Source organism: Hypanus sabinus, chromosome X2 (genome assembly GCF_030144855.1).
Source record: "Hypanus sabinus isolate sHypSab1 chromosome X2, sHypSab1.hap1, whole genome shotgun sequence".
NCBI lineage: Eukaryota > Metazoa > Chordata > Chondrichthyes > Myliobatiformes > Dasyatidae > Hypanus > Hypanus sabinus.
This window is the reverse complement of record NC_082739.1, coordinates 12,829,091-12,851,747: the sequence shown is the minus strand read 5'-3', so window position 1 is coordinate 12,851,747 and position 22,657 is coordinate 12,829,091. Positions and strand designations below refer to the sequence as shown.

Here is a 22,657-nt window from a genome sequence, read left to right as displayed (position 1 = left end):
ATATCAAGATATGGTCAACAATATATGTGTAGAAATTTGTTAAGAGTGTGCGGTGACAAGCCAAGCTCCAATATAGAGCCAATGACACTACCATCTAGGTTTGGTAACTTAGCAGTTAGCATAATATTACAGCGTCAGCAATCACCATATGACGGTTTGATTTCCGCCATTGACTACAAGGAGATTGTACCTTCTTCCCATGATCATATTGGTTTCCTTTAGTTAAGGGATCCCAACCTGGGGTCTGTGGACCCTTTGCTTAATGGTATTGGTCCATGGCATTAAAAAAAAAACGTTAGGAACCCCTGCTCTAGGTGCTCCAGTTAATTCCCACATTCCCACAGGGTCAGCAAGTCGTGGGCATTCTATGTTAGCGTCATAAGTGTGGAGACACTTCCATGCTGCCCCAGCAAGTCCTTGCTGATTTGATTTGAAACAAAAGATGCATTTCACTTTATATTTTAATTTACCAATGTACATGCGACAAATAAAGGTAACCTTTATCTTTAGGTGAGCATTAAATGCTGAACAAGAACTTGTTTAACTCTGTAATGGATAGCTTAAAATTCATGCACCCTGACATGAACATAGCATAAATACTAAACACCCTCACCGACAAACTTGTATTGTTACCTCTCATGTGATGGACTCTGAACCCAACCCTAATAGAAAAAATACAACTTCTCACCAATAGGATAAAAATTGCACTCTGGAGTGAAATATTCTCAAGCACATGACTGAATTTACTCCAAAAAGAACTCTTCTTCCTTTGAACGGGGAATTGTATATTGCTCTCCAGTTGAACAAGAGACATTGGGGAAACCGCACACAAAGCCTTTGCAGTAGTACAAATGCAGTTACTTACAAAAATTTTTGAAGATGCCAAATAGGAAACTATCAGATTTCAGGCATGCAATGGCACGTTAGGAGTACACTTGACAAAGCATGCTTCACAGTTGTGTGAGGAGGAAATGAGGATTTAGCTGAATAGAGCCAAAAAAAAAATTACAAGCATAGCAAAAATTAGATAAATTCCCATTATCAGCAACACCAAAGTCATGCTCTAAACTAGTTTGTTCATAGCCAGCCTGTCTCTATTAACCTCCTTTCTACTATTTAAACAGTATCCTAAGATTAGGAACTTAGAGAATTCTAAACAGGGGCTTCTTCATCTTCAAAGCTACTTTTCCTGAATTATACAAATAGTGATCTGAAGAAACATTCTATTTTAACAGATTAAATGTACAGTAAAATAATCTAATACTTTTCCAAGTATGTCACATCAACATACTTCATTTAGGTAAATTCCCAAGATGACAAAGAGAACTTAACTATTTCCAGTTAAGAAAAAAATCATAGGTCCGAATCATTTAACACTCAATGGCATTAAATTTCAAAATAATGAATATTTGTAGAACAAGTTGCTCACTGCAAGATATTCAAAACTTGGACCCATTTTCGCAGTCGTGGTATCTACTTGATAATTCAATTAAGTTTCCAGTTAATTATTATTTCAGGATGCTGATAGTGAGGAACTAGGATATGGCAATGTCTTTGAATGTCAAAGGCAGCTATTTGAATTCTCTTGTTGATCATAGAAATTTACAGCACATTACAAGCCCTTCAGCCCACAATGTTGTGCTGAGCATGTAACCTATTATAGAAACTGCCTAGAATTTCCCTACTACATAGCCCACTATTTTTCTCATCTCCATGTACCTATCCAAGAGTCTCTTAAAAGACCCTATTGTATCTGCCTCTACCACCGTCAATGACAGTGTATTCCATACACCCACAACTCTGTAAAGAAAACCTACCTCTGACATTCCCCTTGTACCTACCTCCAAGCACCTTAAAACTATGCCCCCACATGTTAGCCTTTTCAGACCTGGGAAAAAGCCTCTGGCTATCCACACAATCAATGCTTCTCATCATCTTGTACACCTCTATCAGGTCACCTCTCATCCTCCATCTGCTACTTGCATGGCACAAATGATACTTGCCATCTATCAGCTCATATGCAAATATTGCATTGGTCTTGCTACACGCACACATATGCATGTAGCAAGACGAGGTGCCACACATGTGGCTGCTTACCCATGGAATTACAGGAAAGTTACTAAGATGGTTAATGCATTGGCTGACTGGTAGGAGGCAGCGAGTGGGAATAAAAAGATCCTTTTCTGGTTGGCTGCCGGTGACTAGTGGTGTTCCGCAGGGGTTGGTGTTGAGACCACTTCTTTTTACACTGTATATAAATGATTTAGATGATGGAATAGATGGCTTTGTTGCCAAGTTTTCAGATTGGTGGAGGGACAGGTAGTGTTGAGGAAACAGGTAGGACACAGAAGGACTTAGAAGGTGGCAAATTAAGTACAATTTTGGAAAATGCATGGTCATGCACTTTGGTAGTAGAAATAAATGTACAGACTGTTTTCTAAACAGTGAGAAAATCCAAAAATCTGAGATGCAAAGGGACTTAGGAGTCCTTGTGCAGAACACCCTAAAGATCAACTTGCAGGTAGAGTCAGTGGTGAGGAAGACAAATGCCATATTAGCATTCATTTCAAGAGGTCTAGAATACAAGAGCAAGGATGTGATGCTGAGGCTTTATAAGGCACTGGTGAGGTCTCACCATGAGTATTGTGAACAGTTTTGGGCCCCTCATCTTAGAAAAGGTGTGTGGAACTGGACAGGGTCCAGAGGAGGTTCATAAGGACCATTCCAGGAATGAAAGGGTTATCATACAAGGAGAGTTTGATGGCTCTGCGTCTGTGCTCACTAGAATACAGAAGAATTAGGGGGGATCTCATTAACACCTTTCAGATGTTGAAAGGACTAGACAGAGTAGATGTGGAAAGGACAAGAGGGCACTGCGTCAGAATAGAGAGGCACCCTTTCAAAACAGAGATGCAGAGAAATTTCTTTAGCCAAAGCGTGGTGAATTTGTGGCCATATGCAACTGTGGAGGGTCATTGGGTGTATTTAAAGCAAGAGATTAATAGGTTCTTGACTGGACATGCATCAAAGGTTATGGGGAGAAGGCAGGGAACTGGGGTTGAGGAGGAGAAGAGTAAAGGATCAGCCGTGATTGAATGGCAGAGGAGACTCGATGGGCCTGATGGCCTAATTCTGCTCCTCTGTCTTATGGTCTTATATAGACTTGGGCTGATTTGTCCAAGGTATGAATCCAACTACTGGAAATGTTTATGCCTTGAGACACACCAACTTCAGTTTCAAAGTTACTCTGTGACACACTTGATCAAATGTGGCCTTAATATCAAGGGCAATCATTCACACCTCACTCCAGAATTCAATTTTTTTCATTAAAGTCTCATGTCATTGGTGCCACTTATAAGCAGGGACTTCAATTATGCATTCAGAAAATGGTGGTTAGTTTCGGTGTTGTCTTTCAAGGAATGAAAAAGTAGATGCATAAAATTTCATTAAGGTACACGAGGTGTAGATCAGGCAGTTTTATTTCTTTAATAGCATCAAAATTAAAAACAAGCTGTTATCTTTTTTAGTGTGTGACCGTGGAGTGTGCAATTTGGTTGCTTTGTTCAACTATATTTCAAAACTAATCACCTAGCTATAAAGAACACTCAATCATTAGGACACTAAAGTCACAATACAAATTCAATTTAATTCTTTAGTCAGAGAGAATTATGTATGTATTTCAAGGAATTCAGTTTCATAGCTCTGAGGGGAAGCACCTTCACAAAAATGGTTGGAGTTCAGACTATGTGCGCAAATCAATATGAAGCAGAACCTGAGAGCTTGGTCATAACCCAGGTAATTTTGTTTTTAAAGAATTGGTTTATCGAAGATATCTATGGGAAACAGCTAAAAGAGAAATCCACATTCATCCAGAACTTGCTATTATCTTCTCAACTCTGTGGCTCAGGCTTTATACACAAATCTTTTACTACAGTGGCTTTCATTTAAAAACAATTAAGGGAAAGAGCTGGTTCCTGAATGGTTGCATTTGAAGCAAATTCCAGTGACACTGAAAGAACTTGCGAGGGAGAGAGGGAGAGAGGGAGAGAGGGAGAGAGGGAGAGAGGGAGAGAGGGAGAGAGGGAGAGAGGGAGAGAGGGAGAGAGGGAGAGAGGGAGAGAGGGAGAGAGGGAGAGAGGGAGAGAGGGAGAGAGGGAGAGAGGGAGAGAGGGAGAGAGGGAGAGAGGGAGAGAGGGAGAGAGGGAGAGAGGTGTGTGTGTGTGTGTGTGTGTGTGTGTGTGTGTGTGTGTGTGTGTGTGTGTGTGTGTGTGTGTGTGTGTGTGTGTGTGTGTGTGTGTGTGTGTGTGTGTGTGTGTGTGTGTGTGTGTGTGTGTGTGTGTGTGTGTGTGTGTGTGTGTGTGTGTGTGTGTGTGTGTGTGTGTGTGTGTGTGTGTGTGTGTGTGTGTGTGTGTGTGTGTGTGTGTGTGTGTGTGTGTGTGTGTGTGTGTGTGTGTGTGTGTGTGTGTGTGTGTGTTGTCAAAGCAGGAAGCTCAGTGAGCAGAAGAACTAGAAATATGCTTGGGGTGAAAATTAAAATTCAACCCAAACACAACCCAACAAACCTGAGTGCTTGTTTTTGTTCCCATACTAATCACTATTTATAACAATCTCAAACATGGTACTGAGCTGTCTGAAAATGAAACATCAAATAAATGCACCCAAATTTAAATTTCAAGTAGTGTAGTTTTGTGCAAATGAAATTAGGAGGGAAATTTAAAGTTGAATTATACATCCCCAACCTAAAGACACTGAAGAACCCTTACTTTAGTCTTTGTTTACTTTATAGGTAAATAAAGACTTTGAAAGCAGTATAGGGTCTTCAAAACAAACTTACAAATACAGGTCCGTAATATGGACAACAATTGAAACAACGACAGATTATTCTCAGTCTGATACTATAACTGCTATTTTCAGCAAAACAGGAAAGGCAACATGAGACCCCTCAAACTGTCAGAGGAAGATAGAAGACCAAAAAAGGGTAAGTTTCAGAAGAGTGGAGAAATAATTGGGCAGTAATAGGGTAGGGATTTCAGCTACCCTGATATCACAGAAACAAAAAGTACAGAGTTCTTGAGAACTTGAGAAGTTGGAAGAGTTGCCTCAAACTGGGCGTAGAAGTTATTCAGCGCATCTGGGAGGGAGGCATCACCTGCACAGTCAGGTGATGTTCTTGCAGGCATTCACAGTAAAACAAAGAAATACAACAGAATCAATGAAAAACTACACACAAAAGCTGACAACAACCAATGTGCAAAAGAAAAAAATATGGCAAATATTAAGTGATTACATTTGTGGAAGGAAACAAGGCAAAGCAATACACAGATGTTTGAAATGCTAAGACATCGCACCAGATACTTGCTATTTTTTTGACAAGGAACAAAATACAAGGTCAGGAAGGTCAAGCTGGAGCTGAGCAAACCACCAGTTAAGTTGCAGTAGTAGTCAGTCTTGCGTATGATTCTAACCACCACATTAAAAGGATGGATATGACAGCATTGCAGAGTTTACATGGGAGATTCATAAGATTGCCAGAACTAAAGAAGTTTGGATATGTGGAGAGTGCGATCAGACTGGATTCTTTCTTCTTTAGATAAGTAAACAGATTCAATTGAGATGTATTGATCTATGAGAGGATGAACTGGAAGACTATCTCATAGCAAAGATAAAAACTTAAACATTGAAGGAAAGTTGAAATATGCTCAAAAAAAATGGCAGTATCCAAAACGTGCTGCCAGAAAGGATGAAGACAGAAGATTAAAAATACCATAACACATTTTAAAACATAGAGTATTATAAAATACAAGTCTACAGATCGTGTAAGGAAGTGACATTTGCCTAACTTTTTTCTGACAAGAACATGGGTTTCTTCTCGTTCGTAAGTTTATGATTAAAAGACAGGATCATCAATCAAATTCTCCTTTCAAAAGGTTACCAGAATATAATAGATATATACAGCAGTTGCTGACTGGGAACACGACCTTCACTGTAGTCATTCATGACAAATGGAGTACAACTTAGAAAATCAAACCAATACTCAATAATTATTGCAACTATCTGCAGTCCATAATGTGACCATGTGATTCCACAGTTATCATATGTTTTAAAACTTACACCCACCCCCTCCATACTCTATCGTCTACATTCTACCAATGAGACTTAATGCAACATCCAAAAACAGCAGCCATTCTGTTATCTTCTGGGTTTCATGTGCTTAAAGGAATTTAATTTTTAGTGTTTTAAATAGATGCTGACAATAGAAGATATCTACTCTTAAAATACTCAAACTAAATTTTCTAACAACCTCAGCTTTGGGATACACTCAACACATTCTAAAGTACACCACAGAGGACAAAACAAGCATCAGATTTATATCACCAACATCTGTTTAATTAGTGGATACAAGTTCCCATTTTAACTTGCATTATTCAAAGCAATTCCAGGTACTAAACAAAACTTTAAGAAATATTTTAAAAAGCCAGAAAATAAAGAAGTTCAGCAACAGGAAAAGTGAGTTTTATTTGATATGGCCTCGGTTTCAAAATGCAAATTATACACCAGGATGCAATTTTAACTACAGAAGATAATTCTGCGAAATTCTCTCAGCATTTCCTCAAACTGCAAATGAGCTCAAGCACCTGTTTGCACTAGCACTAAGTTAACTGGTAATGCAGGCAAACCGCATTATAATTTCATCAATTAAGACAGATAAAAGTATAATTTGAGGCCGCTAAAAAAGTATACACCAGGTGGATACAGGATGAGTAGAAGCCACTTTATAAACATGTCGTTTCTGCACAATGAGTTATCAAACCTTCATTTCAAGATTGTTTAATGTTAAACACTAATTTTTTAAAAATCACAATAAATATAAATCCATAAGATAGCTTATATACATAGATTGATTGTATGCCCGTAAAGTGATGCTAGGCTCAGGAGTTTCTGTACATTAGGTGACTGACAAAAAATGATAATGTCGTGGTTGTGGGGGTGTGGAGGGGTGGGTTAATGGGTCAAGGTGCTAATTAGACTTACTGCTTGGGGAAAGTAACTATCCCTGATGGGAGTGGGACAAGCACTCCACGAGCAGGGCGAGTGGCATCCCTCATAATGTTTCTGGCCCTCTTCCAGCACCTTTTCTATGTCTATGTTTTTGACAGTGGGTAGGCTGGTGCAGTTTGACTACCCGTTGTTGAGCCTTCCTGACCACCAGACTGCAGCTTCCGTACCCTGCAGTGACGCAGCAGGCGAGGATGCTCTCCGCTACTCATCTGTAGAATGACGCGAGCATAGATGTAGACAATCCAGCTCTCTTCAGCCTCCTCAGAAAGTAGACATACTGATTAGCTTTCCTGATTATATAGGATGTGTTCTGGGACCATGAGAGGTTGTGCGAAATGTGCACTCCCAGGAGTTGGAACTGCTCATCGTTTCCACTGCTGTGTCACTGATGCAAAAAGGGAGGGAGGGAGGGGTGAATGGTGCGAGTTCTCCTCAAGTCGATAACAATCTCCTTTGTCTAGCTGACATTGAGGAAGAGGTTATTTGCCTGGTGCCAGGCCTCGAGCTCTTATACCTCTGCTCTATAGGCCGTCTCATCATTGTTAGTGATGAGCCCCACCGTTGTCATGTCATCAGCAAACTTGACAACGTGATTAATCGGGTTTTGACCGTGCAGTGGACAGCAATGGGTTCAGCACACAGCCCTGGGGAGCACCCCTGTTGAGGACACTGGGGAGGGGAAGAGCAGTTATTCATCCTGACTCTAAAGTCTGCTGGTTAGGAAGTCCAACACCCAGCTGCATGGTGGTCAGCGGTGTATTTAGACCAAGAAATAGGAGTTTGTTCATCAAGGTCTGTGGGGCAATCGTGTTGAATGCAGAACTGAAATCCAGAAACAGCATTCTGACATCAGTGTCCTCGTTTTCCAGGTGTGTCACAGCCAGGTGCATGACAGATGCCATGTTGTAGAGTAGTTCTGTCAGTAAGCATATTGGCGAATGTCCGATGTGGCAGGAACAGAGGTTTCTGTATGTGCCATTACCAGCTGTTCAAAGCACTTCATGATTGGCGTACAGAGATGATAATGTCCAACTTGAAGCACGTGGGGACCGCAGCCTAGACGTGTGATGCATTGAAGATGTCAGTGAGCTGGTGTGCACATTCAATGAGCACTCTGCCTGGGACGCTGTCTGGTCCGTTCGCCTCACAGGGGTTGACTCTTTACAGAGTCCTTCTCACGTCCGCTGCTGTTACAGACAGTGGCTGCTCACCTGGGAGATGCAGGCATCAAAGCATGCATTAAGGTTGCTTAGAGCATTGGTGGGTGGTGGGGCAGGGGTCAGTATGCTGGGATTAACATTATGGAGATGTGGTCGGAGGCCAAAATGAAGTTGTGAGATGTCTTTGTAAGTACAGAGTCTGTTTGTATAAACATGGTCGAGTCTGTTCGTTCCCCCTAGTGGTTATGGTGACGTGTGGTGAAATTTAGTAAAATATCCGGCAGGTTAACATGAGTGAAGTCTCCTGCAATTATGAAGGGACTGCCCAGATGCTTGTTTTGTAGGCAGCTGATGATACTGTAAACTCTACCAGCACATCAGTGGCTTTCACACTTGGTGAGGTGGGGGGGAGGGGGGGGAAAAGAGACAGCAGTGATGAACACAATCATAAACTTCCTAAGCAGGTAATGTAACTGGCATTTAATTGTAAGATGTTCAATTGCACCAGAACAGTGACTGCTAATAAGATGAGATTTCTATGATACTGTTTACAGAATCCTTTTTGTTTGCAGATTAACTGGGGTAAACTTGAATTACATGTACAAGAATCTCTATCTTTAGTCAAGGGGATTACCCTCAAATATCTACTGCTAGCATAATTTCAGTAGATATAAAGAAATTGTTGCAAATTACTTTACTAAGTAGTAGAGCTACAAATTTTCATTTATACATCTTTAACTTGAAATATATCTAAATAGTAAAGGGATAAAAAGAAAGAATGAGTACTGAACTAGAAAGGAATGAGGTTGAATACCTCAAGAGTGTAGTTATGGATGGCTTTTGATGATTTTTTTTAAATTTAAAAGGCATTTATAAAGGGAGCTCCAAAATAATGTACAATATTGCCAACCAAATAAAAACAGATGACAGGATACAATGAAACAAGCTTAGGAAAAAAAAGGGTTAAAGAAATTTATAGTTGAGTCAGGGATTACAAATGTAGATTTACTTAGTAAGAAGGCAGTACAAGTTGAAGGCTACATTGCTTTCTACAGCTATTTAAGGTGGTGAGAAATAGCAGATTGGAAAGCTTGATTTTGGAAGCCAGTATTCGAATCAAGTTGGTAAGGCAAATTATAAGAAATTAAGGGAAATTTTACTGGACCTAAATGTTTACTAATTTGTGCCTGAACCCAACTCCCCCTGCACCAGTGGACAATTCATCTCTTTCTGCAACTGTTCCAATCTGTCACATAAATAGATGAACTCTGGAGTTTCATAGTGTGAACTTCTGTGACAAGTGTCAATTTTCATTCCTCCATGGCCTTACTACCATCCATCTTTAATGTCCTCAGCTCTATAATTTTTTAATTTTGACCTTGTATCCAAGAATTTTAATCACTTTACAGTAATGATCATGCTTTTAGTTACAAAAATCCTAAACAGAAGAAATTACCCTCAGCTTCTTTCTCCTATAAAAGTTTTTTTGAAGCTCCACTTAACTAGACTTTAGTCACCCCCATTAGCTTTGAACATGAAGTTTGATTATGTCCCATGAAGGAACTTAGAATGTTCCTGAATTAAGTCACAAATAGATTCAGGTGTTTACTGTTGCCAGACTAACAATCCTGAATTGTGCTAAAAGTAGTCAAAATTAGACAAACTAGAACAAAGACAGATGAAAGTGCAGCATTCCATCCCACTGCAGAAGGTAATCTAACAAAAGTCAGTTAAACCAAAATACATGATGTTCATATAAAAGAGCTTCACTGTTTTTTTGGTCTGGGAAAAGAGGAAGTCCTATTTCAAAGTTAATTTACCCACAACTGAAAAATATTGCACTTCAGAGTACTACACAATATAATGGATATTTGAATTAGAGTATATTTGGTCTTTCAGTATTGTAAATCAAAATCTGTTGTTGTTTGAAACAAGGAATTGGAAACTGTACACAGCCAATCAGTTCAAATAAATGCAAAATTAGAAATCATTACCAATTGAAAAAGAACTTTGCACAAAAATTGTTAGATTTCTAGAAGACTTGCTATTTAAGATCAAGTCTTGGAATGTACTGATGAGGCTAATCGATGCTTTAAATCTGGAACTGTTTATGCTTACAATAGGATCTGTTCTACTTTAAAGTTTAGAGAAAAGTATAAATGTGTCAGAAGACTGCTGGCTGTGGTTGATTTAGAGAATACAATGAGAAGTATGGGGGTGGAGAGGCAATACTTAATAATTAACAAAATCTAACACGTTGCAAAAACTACCTTCTTCACAAAATCCAAAGTAATTCAGCAAGGGGCCGAAAAGTTGCAGATCTGATGACTTGCAACATTTTCAACTGTGCAAAGGACAGCCAAGCAGCTAACACAAACCAAGAATGTAATAATAGATGGTAAAAGCTGACTTAAATAACTTCTATAAGCATGTAAACAGTTAACAAGGACAACGTGGACCTCTTGTCAAGAGAGATGGCAGAATTTAACATAGGAATATTTCACAATTATTTTGTGCATGGCTTAATGGAAGACACACTATCCCTCTTGAACAAAGACATTTCCTATCCTCTAGTCACATGATACCTTACTCATAGCCAAAGATTTAAAAACTTGTAAAGGCCCCTGCAATCATCATCTTTACATCCTGTGATACACCTCTCATTGGGCTCTGCAGACATATCCATTTTTAAACCTCCTAAAACATGTAAGAACTTCTCTTTGTTGATAAGTAGGTATAGAATTCCATTGTTCACCTCCTCAACTAGAGGGGGAGTGGGGAAGGCAAGTTGAAGGAAATATCTCAATCAGGCAGCGTTCAGAGAGAAAATCTTGAGCCAATATTACTGAGACATGACTTACAGCAATGCTGATTCGAATGAACATTTAAACTGCTGAATTCGACAGAGGCCAGGCCACTACAGAATGCCCAAACAGGAGACCTACTCCATTAGAACAATGCAGGAGGCCACAAACAGGTCAGCATGGGAGTGGGATGCAGAATACCAGTGACAGGTACCTGAAAGCCCAGGGTTACCCTTTACAGACTACCTGTTCTGCACTCCCCCAATATGCATTTGTTTCTTTCTGAAGTGAAGGTAATCATAGTGAGCTCAGAATGCAGAAGTACAGGTGCTGCTTCACATAGATGATTGGCCTTGGGTGATGGGAAGAGAAGTTTTACGTGGATTGGTCTTGCAGCTTCTGAGGTTGCATGGGAAACCACCAAGAAACAGGAAGAGGTTGGTGCAGATGGAAGAATGGACCACAGAGTCACAAAGGAAACAGGAATTTGTGCATTGTGATGTAATCTCTTTGAAGGCTGCAGATATAATAAAGGACAATCCAAAGTCCAGTAAGATTGTAAATGAAGACCAGGATAATGGGACAAGAGTAGAGTTGTGACAAATATCCAAGACTAGGTCAAAGGCTCTGTTAACCACAAAAGGGAATGCATAGCTCAGAAAGGAAGATGGACATCTCAGAGGCACAGGCATGTCAAATCTTTGTCTGAGGCCCTTACAAGAAGGAAATGTCATAATAGCTATAGGACATAAGACCCTGGGGAGGTGGGTTTTCTTCAATGGGGCTGTAATCTTGCAAGAATCAAGGGAGACCCATTTGAGGGAGAAAGCAAAATAGAAATCAACAAAAATAAAATGTTCCAAGTCCTGGACAAATACAGAAAGCAGTACTATAGAGTAGGACTGAAAAAGACTAAGCTGCATATTCATAAAAAGATGGACATCACATGGAACCACATGAATTCCATAGATTCATCTTTGATCCGGAAAGAGGAGTTGCAGAGAGAGACAATGATTTCAGTCAGTCAAACAAGTGTAACAGGAGGGGAAAGTAATACACTTTATATTCAAGTAGCAGAGGGCCCTCAAACCACACTGGTATAGGATAGAGATGCAGAGGGTTTGCATGTCCATGGCAAAAATAAGTCAGTCAGGAAATTGGAAACTATTAATGTGGTAGAGTACTTGAGGTGTAATAAATGTTGATGGTGAAGTGTCTGGACCAGATTGGAGTCATAACAGGGGCATCCAAGTAAACAGTTTTACTAGTGCACAAAAAACAACCAATAGACAAACTGAGAAATAGAATTAATTCCTTACAGGAAGTAAAGTGGAAGTACAGTAATGGATGTTCATTGTTAACTTATTTTAAGTCAAAGATAGAGGCAGAAAATCCAGAATAGGAAGAAACAGGCAAATGGGATGTAAATGAATGTTGTGCTAAAAGAGATTGGTGCTGGGGATATTAGCAATTTAAGCAACAGAAGGCATCAAGAATTTGTAAATTTGCTAGTGACAAAGTTGCATGCAAACTGCAAATAGGATATCAGGAGACTACAAGATGAAATAAGTTAAATGAGTGGGAAAAGATCTGACAAATGAAGTACATTGTGGAAAATATGAGATGTCCTATTTCATCAAAAGTTAAAACTAAATCAGGCCAAAAGGCCTGTTTCCATGCTATAAGACTATGATCTATCCATATGGTGTGAAACAGCAGTATTCTGACGTGCAGAGGGATCTACTGTTCTATTTCGCAAAAGGCTAGTATGATCTCACCAAGTATTTAGCAAAGCTTAACAGAATGTTATTGTTTATTGCTTGGAGAATTGAATACACAAGTACGAAAATTGTGTTTCTGTTTAATAGAGCATTGGTAAGATCAAGTCTGAAACAATGTGTACAGTAGTGGTCTCTTTGGAGAAGGATGCAAGTATATTGGAAGCCAATCAAAAGTTGACTAAATGATGTAGAATGGGTAAATTACCTTATAATGAAAGGTTAGACAGCAAGGCTAGAATTTAGAATTAGGGGGATTTGGCTGAAACAAGATCCTGAGAGGTGGGTATATGGAAAATGCTTCCTTGGGAGGGAGAGTCTAGAGATCAGATGTTACTAGTTGCAAATAAAGAATCAGCTGTTGAGTCACAGATGAAGTGAATATTTTTTTCTGCAAGGTGATCGTGGCTCTTTGAAACTCTATTCCTCAAAAATTACAGTGAAAGCAAAACTTTTGAATAGCTTCAAGGTAGAGACAGATACCTGATGAACAATGTTATAGGATAAGACAGTATCACTAAAACAGAACTGCAGAGCTGAGGTTACAATTAAATTACCTGTGCTCTTATAAAATGGAACAGAATAGTTCAGGAGATTTCTCCTGTTCATAATTCATACAGCAAGTCTTTGAGGTCTAAACTGCTCTTCTTCTCAAAATTAATATACAGATTTTTGCAAGTTACTAGCATTAATAAAACTAAATAATATTCTTCCATAAATCTGTCTTGTCCAAAATTTAGCCATAATCCGTTGCAATTTAGATACGCCCCACACCCAATTATCCTCTGAGGCCCTCCATTGGTTGGGGTAGACCATGGATACTGCATCCCAGCTGTCTATGTGATACGCAAGCCAGGGCAGTAGGATATATAGAGAGTAAGCTGTTGCCCATGTAGCAAGCTCCTCCTCTCCAGGCAGCTGATAAATGCAAAGGAACAGCAGAGTCTGATACAGCTTGGCACCAGTGGCATCACAGAAGTTGCCAGAGAGTGTTGAACTCAACAGAGGACTGCCTTACAGATTCTAGCTCCAGATTCCCACCCCCCCCCCCCCCCCCCACCGGGCTTACTCCTGAACTCTTCCCCATGAATGGGCAGAGCTGCACAACAGTGAAGGCCTGAGATCAGAGTTTTCCTTCTCCTAGGTGAGCTGCCAACCACAGCTGATAAGCTCCATCTGCCCGAAGCGACTGGCTTTAAGGCACCAGTGACCCACCTTTGCCTCTTCTCCTGTCCATAGAAATGGTTTTGCTGGGTTTAGTAGCTAAACCATGTTGCAAAGGCCAGGAGTTGGACTTGGTTGTCAGAGGCTATTGGAGATGTATGCCATTGGGAGCATTTAATTGGTAGTGGGAGCTTATCCCCTCTACCCCACCCCCAGATACGGTAACCTTAAGGAACCAATTATCCTCCAAGTGATATACAAGACTGAATATTTAATTTAGGAAATACAAGACTTAATATTCAATTTAAGTGAATTATTCAAATAATGTGATATATCTTTATTATTACTAATCCACCTCTCCGGCACTAAATATGAATTATTAACCTTGCAGCCTCATTGTAATTTCTTTTAAATTTTATAATACTTTCCATTATTGTCTCATTTCTCTTAATCAAAATCTTCATAAAAAAAGTAACCTGCCATAGGGCACATTCCAGCGAGGAATTGCAGCAGCTATGAGATTGACCTTAATCCTTTGCTCGAAGAGGGGTTCCCAACTTTTTTAAAATGTCATGGACCATGGACCCCAGGTTGGGAATCCCTGCTCTCGAGGCAGGTAAGAGTCTACAAGATGTTTGCATCTCCAATCCTAGGAAAAGAAGGTGCTTTGGAAGTTGGGGTGAATCTTTCCAGCTCTTCCTAGTTCATGAGCAGTATTATAAGGCCACGTTTCCCCAAAGCTGCTTTCACCTGGAGCAATAACTGGAAATCTGAAGAAAAATAATTGACTGTTTCCCTATTCATACATGCTGCCTTTCCCAAGTGCCTTAGCATTTTCTGCTTTTGTCTCAACTACCCAAACCCTGATTAACCTGGTATAAGTTCGGACCACAGACAGCAGCTATTATACAAATGTTACCATTCACGGACACAACCCGATGCCAGCTGCTACTTTTATTAGTCTATCACATTTCCAAGTTGTTTTTCATCAACAAACTTGAAACAAACTGTACACTCAAATCTAAGTCATTAGATCGGGGGTTCCCAACCTTTTTTGTAATGCCATGAACAATACCATTAAAGGGTCTATGGATCATGGGTTGGGAACCCATGCATTATCGTATGGGACAGGGCAGTGTTCCATACATCAACTACTGAGGAACACTGTTGCATACTTCTCAGTCTGAAAATCAACAGTTCACTGGTCCTCTGCCTCTGAGGCAATTTCAATCCTATTCATCCATGATGCATTGCAAAAAAATATTTACAATGTTATGAACACTAATTCAACTCCAATGAAGTCGCAGATGCAACTGGGAGATAAAACAAGAACAAAAAATATGCAAAAGCTAAAAGAATATGTACAAAGGAAACATGACTGCAAATGAAACCACAAGATTGCTACTGCACTTTTTGGCATCTATCAACTCAAAACAGTGGTACCATACTTAAAAACACACTGGTTACACTTGCAGTTTTCTTTAACATAGCCTTATGCTAAAAGCTAACAAAAATCCAAGCGATTCTGACTAAAAGTGCCATTAACAGCAACATTAAGTCCCTATATTGCACAAACTGCCGCCTTTGATCTAGTGTCAGCATAAAATAGGTTTAAATTTACCAAAAATTACATTAATAGTATTTTTATTTAAACAGGAAGCACTCAGCAACTGAAAGAAAAACAAGTTACAGGTGTAAAAGAATAAAATTTACTAAATTATTCTAGAAATAACAGGACCAGAATCAAATGTGTTCAAAGTACATTATCAAAGTACGTACAAGTTATAAAACTTTGAGATTCATCTGCTTACAGACAGCCATAACCTGAAAGAATCCATTTTAAAAAGACCAACAAACACAATGCACAGAGAGAAAAAGAAAAACACATAAATTGTGCAAACAATAAAAGCAAGCAACAACATTCAGAACAAAAGTGAGTCCAGACACAAAGCACAGAGCAGGCCCAGAAGCTCAGCTTTAGTTCATCACACTTCAGAGCAAAATGTCACAGAGCTCACAGACATGAAGCCTGGAGCAGCTAGAGGAAGACCACAGCCTTAGCGATGCAAAGAGCAGCGCAAACATCACTGTGCAGAGAGTAGAACTGGCCCAACCCTCACCTCTGCTCCCGACACCCTGCCTTTTCAATCCATCCAGTCCGGTGTTTAAATCATCCAAACACCAGGTTGTTCCTCACACTAAGACCTGGGCCCTATCGCTTTGATACGCTCTGGGCCTAGACCTTTCCGCCACATTTCGGCCCATACTCAACCATTCCAAATCAACCTGGCGGTTAGATCAAACCGACCTCGCTTTCAGTTTAGATGGGCAGGATCCAAAATTCCTCTGCTCCAATTTTTCTCTTCTTTGCGTGCCCCTACTCTGTCTCAATCTCACTCCAACCACTTCTCCTCAAACATGCCTTGACCCTCGAGTCAGCCACACCTTCGGTCGCCTCTTCATCATTTGCTGTAATCGTTTACCACAATTTTCCACAGAAAATGTGTTATTAATAAAGTATTTTGTTCTATTTCTTGCTTTATGAACTGCCAGTAAGCTGTCACCCGTCTTAAGTAGCGCCATCTTAAAACTGGGACCAAATTGTAAAAGATGTCATGATTAAATTAATAAACAAGATCCTTAAATTTAGCATATTTATAGCCAAATTGTTTGAACAATATTGGAAAATTTCAAAACTGAACAGTAATAATCAAGTAGCCATTTTTGGCAAGAAAGGAACGTTTATGAAGTACTTGGATGATGAATTATTCCAACTAGTTCATATTATTGACCACAAAGTCCTACAGCAGACCCTCCTTTGCAATAACAATTCTTATCTATCATAAAAGTATCACAAGTACAAGGACTGTGAAGCAAAGATCCATCACCTTGTGAGGGCAGTAAACAATATGAAGAAAAAAAAATCCAGTAGAAATTAGCAACTCCGGAGAACAAAATATAAAATAACTAACAGAGTGCAAAAATTTTGTAGCTAAAGTTATGAACATGTATTACATTTGAAATCACAACAGAACTTAAAGGAAGCATTGAGAAGTTGAAGGTTGTATTCATTCTTGAACACCCAAACATCGGCATTAACCAGTTGGGCTCAGTGATTATAACTTCAAAATACACCAGTTTATTTTAATCTGATCTACAAACATCTTCTAAATAGATTGGGAAAATTAATTCTGCAAGGAGTACAGACATGTAAAGAAAACTATTACAGGACTGCCTCAAAGATCGTTGAAATAGAATACAATGCAAAGCAGACTTGAACTGTCATGGACCCTGAAGTTACTACTTAAAAACTGCTCTACAACAGGAACAAAGCACAAACCACTGAGGAAATTTATCTAAGATCAATTTATCACACTGTAAGTACACAAAATGCAAACACTTTGCTGGGTAAGCTTCTGGTGGCTTATATGCAATACTGTGCAAAAGTCTTAGGCACATGTAAAAAAATTCTGCAAAGCAAAGATGCTTTCAAAAATATGCTTTCTAAATATCAAAAAATACTGTAAAGAGCAGTAAATGGTTTTAAAAAACAAAATCAAATCAGTATTTGGTGTGACCGCATTTTGCCTTTAAAACTGCATCAATTCTCTTAGGTACACTGTCATGCAGTTTAAAAAGAAAATCAGCTGGTAGGTGGTTCCAAGCATATTGGAGAACTTGCCACAGTTCTTCTGCAGACTTTGACAATCTTGCTTGCTTCCGTCTCTCCAGGTAATCATACAATTGTCAGTTTCAATTAAGGAATAAAGTTCAATTCAATTTAAAATTCAATTCAAAAACATAACTGTAAACAAAGTGAAAATTTTCAGTATGCTTCATCTGAACCATCCACAACAATCTCAATATGGGATTAGAAACAATGAGATAAATGGGGTTTCTCAAAAAAATGGGGCTGTACTCAATGGATCTCATCCATTCTTTAAACTGCAAAAGATCAATATAGCAATTTACAGGGGGGTTCATTTTAAAATCTGTACATTTTTCTGAAGAGTGATCCATTTTGAAACAAGCTACATGGCCAGCATACGATTCTCAGACAGTTAATGCAGTAACAAAATCATTTGGCAATGGACAAGCACCCCAATCTTATGATTTCCAGTATATTTGTGCAAAGGAAACCCAATGCACAACATCAATTAAAATTAAGCTTCAAATAGAAAAGATGAGGTAATTTTGAAACTAAGCTTCCTTTCCCCTCCCCCTCTGCAGCCACCAAAAATTGTTTTCCTGTCCTAAAATAAATGGCTCCACAATTACTGTTAAAAAAAATGCAATGCACTGCAGGATGACTGACTTTTAAAAAATAAAAATACTTCCTGTTCTGCCTTCTTTCTATGATAGTATAATCACCAAAAATTGGAGTCTTCTCAAGCAAAAATATTTAATGTTATCAATAATAAACACTAATTATCACACTCATTTTTATATTCTAATTACCTACATATTCATAATGAAAGACTCAATAATCCCAAGTTTAAAAAATTACAAATATCTCAGTTGATAAAACACCAGTTAGCCTCCTACAAGGAGAGATATTTCTAGAATTTTTCTTATGGCTTATGTCTGCCATCATTTCATGTCCTGTATTACTATAAAAGTAAACTGTGCTTGACAAAACAGTTGAATAGTCAGAGACTGTTAAAATCAATTTAAATGGATTCAAATAAAGGAATCATAAAATATTTTATAAAAACACTTTAAAATCTGGAAATAAATGGGAAAAACCTGCCTACTTATAAAACAAGCTCAGCGACCTCACAAAAATGAATGGGATGGCAAGGTATCTGCCAGCCATCCACGCATCTGGTCCCTTAGCTCAGAGTATTTCTACTCCATCCTGCTTTTAGCAATGACTCAAACAGTGGAGCATGAGGTGAGGACTGATTAGGGCTGTCCTCTCAATTAAACCATGGACTCTCCAACAACATTTAACTCGATAAAGCAGAATGCTTCTGTTTGGCTCTGCAATGCACAATTGCTAAATAAAAATAACAGTTTCATAAAGCTATCTTGATGATTTGATAAGATGTTGCCTTGTAAAAGGCTTTTGTAGAAAATGAAAGTTGATGGTCTAGAACACCTTGAAAAATAAAGCAGTGTAGATAAATGTAGGATTTCCATTTGGCAAAAAAAAAACTAAATGATAAATGATGCAGATGGGATTCAGGTATCATGTGCATGTTTTGCAAGAGGTTAATGAGCAGCTGAGCAAGCAATTAGCCAAGCTTAACAGAATGTCAATGTTAACTGCTAGGGAGTTTATGCTTCAAGTTACAGAGGGCATTGACTAGACCATATCTAGTGCACCATGACCGGTATTGGTCTCTTTATCTAATGAAGGATGTTAATGCTTGGAAGCAATTCTGTGTTTTTTTTAAAATGACAATGCTTGAAACAGGCAGGTTGGTTTATGAGGAAAAGTCAGAAAGATTATACTTGTACCTACTGGAGTTTGAAAGAGGGGGCTTCAATGAAAACACATACAACACTGAGGGGCGCATAAGGGGAAATGTGGAAAAGACATTTTTATTATATGGGTTTAAGGTGCAATTATTCATACTATTCCTCAAGTTCAAAGTGAAAATTTATCAGAGTACATACACTTCACCACATAGAACCCCGAGATTCTTTTTCCTGTGGGCATAATCTGACATTCTTTATATCAAAAAGGCATTGGAAGCAGAGTGTTTGAATATTTTTAGGGCAGAGACAAATAGATTTTTCATATACAAGGGACCATAAGGTTGCCACAGGACTGAAATGCAAATGAGACTAGGGGTACATCACATCAAATGGTACATTATGGGACATAACGAATATTTGCTCTCATTCGAAAGTATGGCCTCATGATAGCATTCAAAAACTGTTAAGGCCTTGACAACACCAAGCTGATAACAGATCATCAGGCCAAGTAAGAGGTCCTGTGATCTGCATAGAAAACCCAGTTGCCACTGACATTGCGTGCAGAATCCAGACCTTCAAAACAATTGGTCTTTCAGATTTAACAAGTATGGTTACAAGAAATGCACAAAGTGAGGCAGTAGAGTTTGCATGTCTGACCAAGGATCAGCTTTTGCATTGCAAACCTGCAGTAGTTGAACATGCCAATTCACACAACCTGTATTCATCACATATTCCCAGCTGTTAAACAGAAATAATCTGACAGGCCTCTTACAAAAGGGAGAGATGAGTATAATATGAAAAAAAAACTTTGTTTGCCACACTTGAAGCAAGGTGCCAAAATATTAAAAGTAGAACTGCTTATACAAACGTGTGAACAAAATGGCTGTGACATTTCACTTAGAAATTTTATACCTTAAACTATCCCTCACAATTTACATGAACTATGCAAAAACCAAAATACAGACACAACCCCGAGAATTATTAGCACCACTAATTAAAACTAGAACAAAACAATCCATTCCTACCTTGGCTGTGATGTTTCCTCATACATTTTCTCTTTCCCTTCCTTGAAAAGGCTAATGGTTTGTTTAGTCTTCTTAAGGAGATTTTCCATGAAGACCCTGAAGTATTCATTCTCTCCAAGGGCTTCCATTTTCCCCTCATATCGATTCAGGATCAGACGCAGATGCTGATAAGTGTCAGGCAGGAGATCAAGAATATACGGAGGGCTGTTTTTCAGTCCTACTTTGGGATTCTGACACAGTCTGACCACCTACACAGAGAGTTAAAAATGAACAAATAAATGTGTAAATAGAAATAGGACAAAAGGAAATGAAAATCAAATCAGAAGTATTTACAAAGAAGTCCTCTCTAAACAAAAGCAATTATTCACTTAAGTCAACCAATAGTACACAAGTTTTATTTTACAGTGAGAGCCGGAACAACAATCAAAATTGAGATACATTTGCATGGAACACGTTTTCTGTTATCCTGCGCTTTTTTCCAAGTCACATTCAGGAAGACAAAATCTGAAGTACATGTTCAAAAAGCTATCAAAAAACCAAGTCAATAATGGTTTCTTTAAGTAGTAATGAACAATGACTGTTATTTTTTCAAGTGAAATAATTTATTTGAAATCATTTTAAACTTTTAACTTGTCCCAGAGGAAATTCAATTATTATTGTTGGTGTTTTGTCATAGACAATCATTGTTTTTAAAATATCCATCCTTTTACAAATGTACCATGTACTTACAAAGTACATGTATTAAGTTAGCATTGATTGCTTCTATTTTCTTAACATCTTCCAAATTATTCTCCTTACCTCTTCTGCAAATTGTATTTAGCTATTTCTATCTAAATTTATTTTCACGCCCCCCTCCCCCCCAGTCATCGTCCACTTTTGGTTTGAAATAGGATTAGCTTCCTTCCCTGGATATCATCTCTAAATACTTGCAGGTATAAACTGAGGAAATACTCTGATATTCTCCAGTGCTTGAGAATTTTAACAGTTCCAGAGAAAGGTATGATTTCTCACCAATCTTGCTGTTAAGAAACAACACACACAAAGTGCTGGTGGAACACAGCAGGCCAGGCAGCTTCTATAAGGAAAAGCGCTGTCGACGTTTCGGGTCGAGACCCTTCGTCAGGACTAACCGAAAGGAACGATAGTAAGAGATTTGAAAGTACTGGGGGGGAAGGGGAAATGCAAAATGATAGGAGAAGACCGGAGGGGGTGGGATGAAGCCAAGAGCTGGGAAGGTGATTGGCGAAAGTGATACAGAGCTGGAGAAGGGAAAGGATCATGGGACGGGAGGCCTCAGGAGAAAGAAAGGGGGGGGGGAGCACCAGAGGGAGATGGAGAACAGGCAAACAACTAAATATGTCAGGGATGGGGTAAGAAGGGGAGAAGAGGCATTAACGGAAGTTAGAGAAGTCAATGTTCATGCCATCAGGTTGGAGGCTACCCAGCCGGTATATCAGGTGCTGTTCCTCCAACCTGAGTTTGGATTCATTTTGACAATAGAGGAGGCCATGGATAGACATATCAGAATGGGAATGGGACATGGAATTAAAATGTGTGGCCACTGGGAGATCCTGCTTTTTCTGGCGGACCAAGCGTAGGTGTTCAGCGAAACGGTCTCCCAGTCTGCATCGGGTCTCACCAATATATAAAAGGCCACACTGGGAGCACCGGACACAGTGTACAGCGCTTCTCCCTATAGATGCTGCCTGGCCTGCTGTGTTCCACCAGCATTTTGTGTATGTTGTTGTTTGAATTTCCAGCATCTGCAGATTTCCTCGTATTTGCTGTTAAGAACATGCATTTAATATAGTGTGTAACTACTTTTGAAGTATTGTAGCGGTGTGCTACACGCAGCGCTAAAATTACGACACGGAGTCGGTAACTGCAGTCGAAGGAAAAAACTTTATTCGAAAACTTCAGCCTCACTTTTTAAGCCTCCCTCAACCGGCCCCCCATGGCGCAGAGGCTCCAAGGCTCTGTGCTCGCAAACCCCCGTAGGCTATCTAATTGTGAGTCGGTTCGGATGCGCCAGGAAATGGGTCGCCACATAACCCCCCCCCAGAACCGGCGATTCACCCCCCAATGTCCACAGTCTGGGCCAGAACCTGCTTGGGAAGTCGGCCTCTGCGCCGAGGCGCCGGAAACTCGGCCGGTTGCGCCAGGTCCACATGGGCCGGTTTGAGGCGGTCCACCGTGAAAACCTCCTCTTTCCCCCCAACGTCCAGCACGAACGTGGACCCATT

The 22,657-nt window shown here is 39.4% G+C and overlaps 1 protein-coding gene across 1 annotated transcript in view; it reads right to left on the bottom strand.

Moving 5' to 3' along the window:
• Positions 1-22,657, bottom strand: part of cbl (Cbl proto-oncogene, E3 ubiquitin protein ligase) — a 150,130-nt gene that overhangs the window by 86,953 nt on the left and 40,520 nt on the right. The window contains exon 2 of the mRNA XM_059956967.1: positions 20,415-20,662. Coding sequence (XP_059812950.1) covers positions 20,415-20,662 — 248 coding nt within the window. The remainder of the gene's footprint in view (positions 1-20,414; positions 20,663-22,657) is intronic.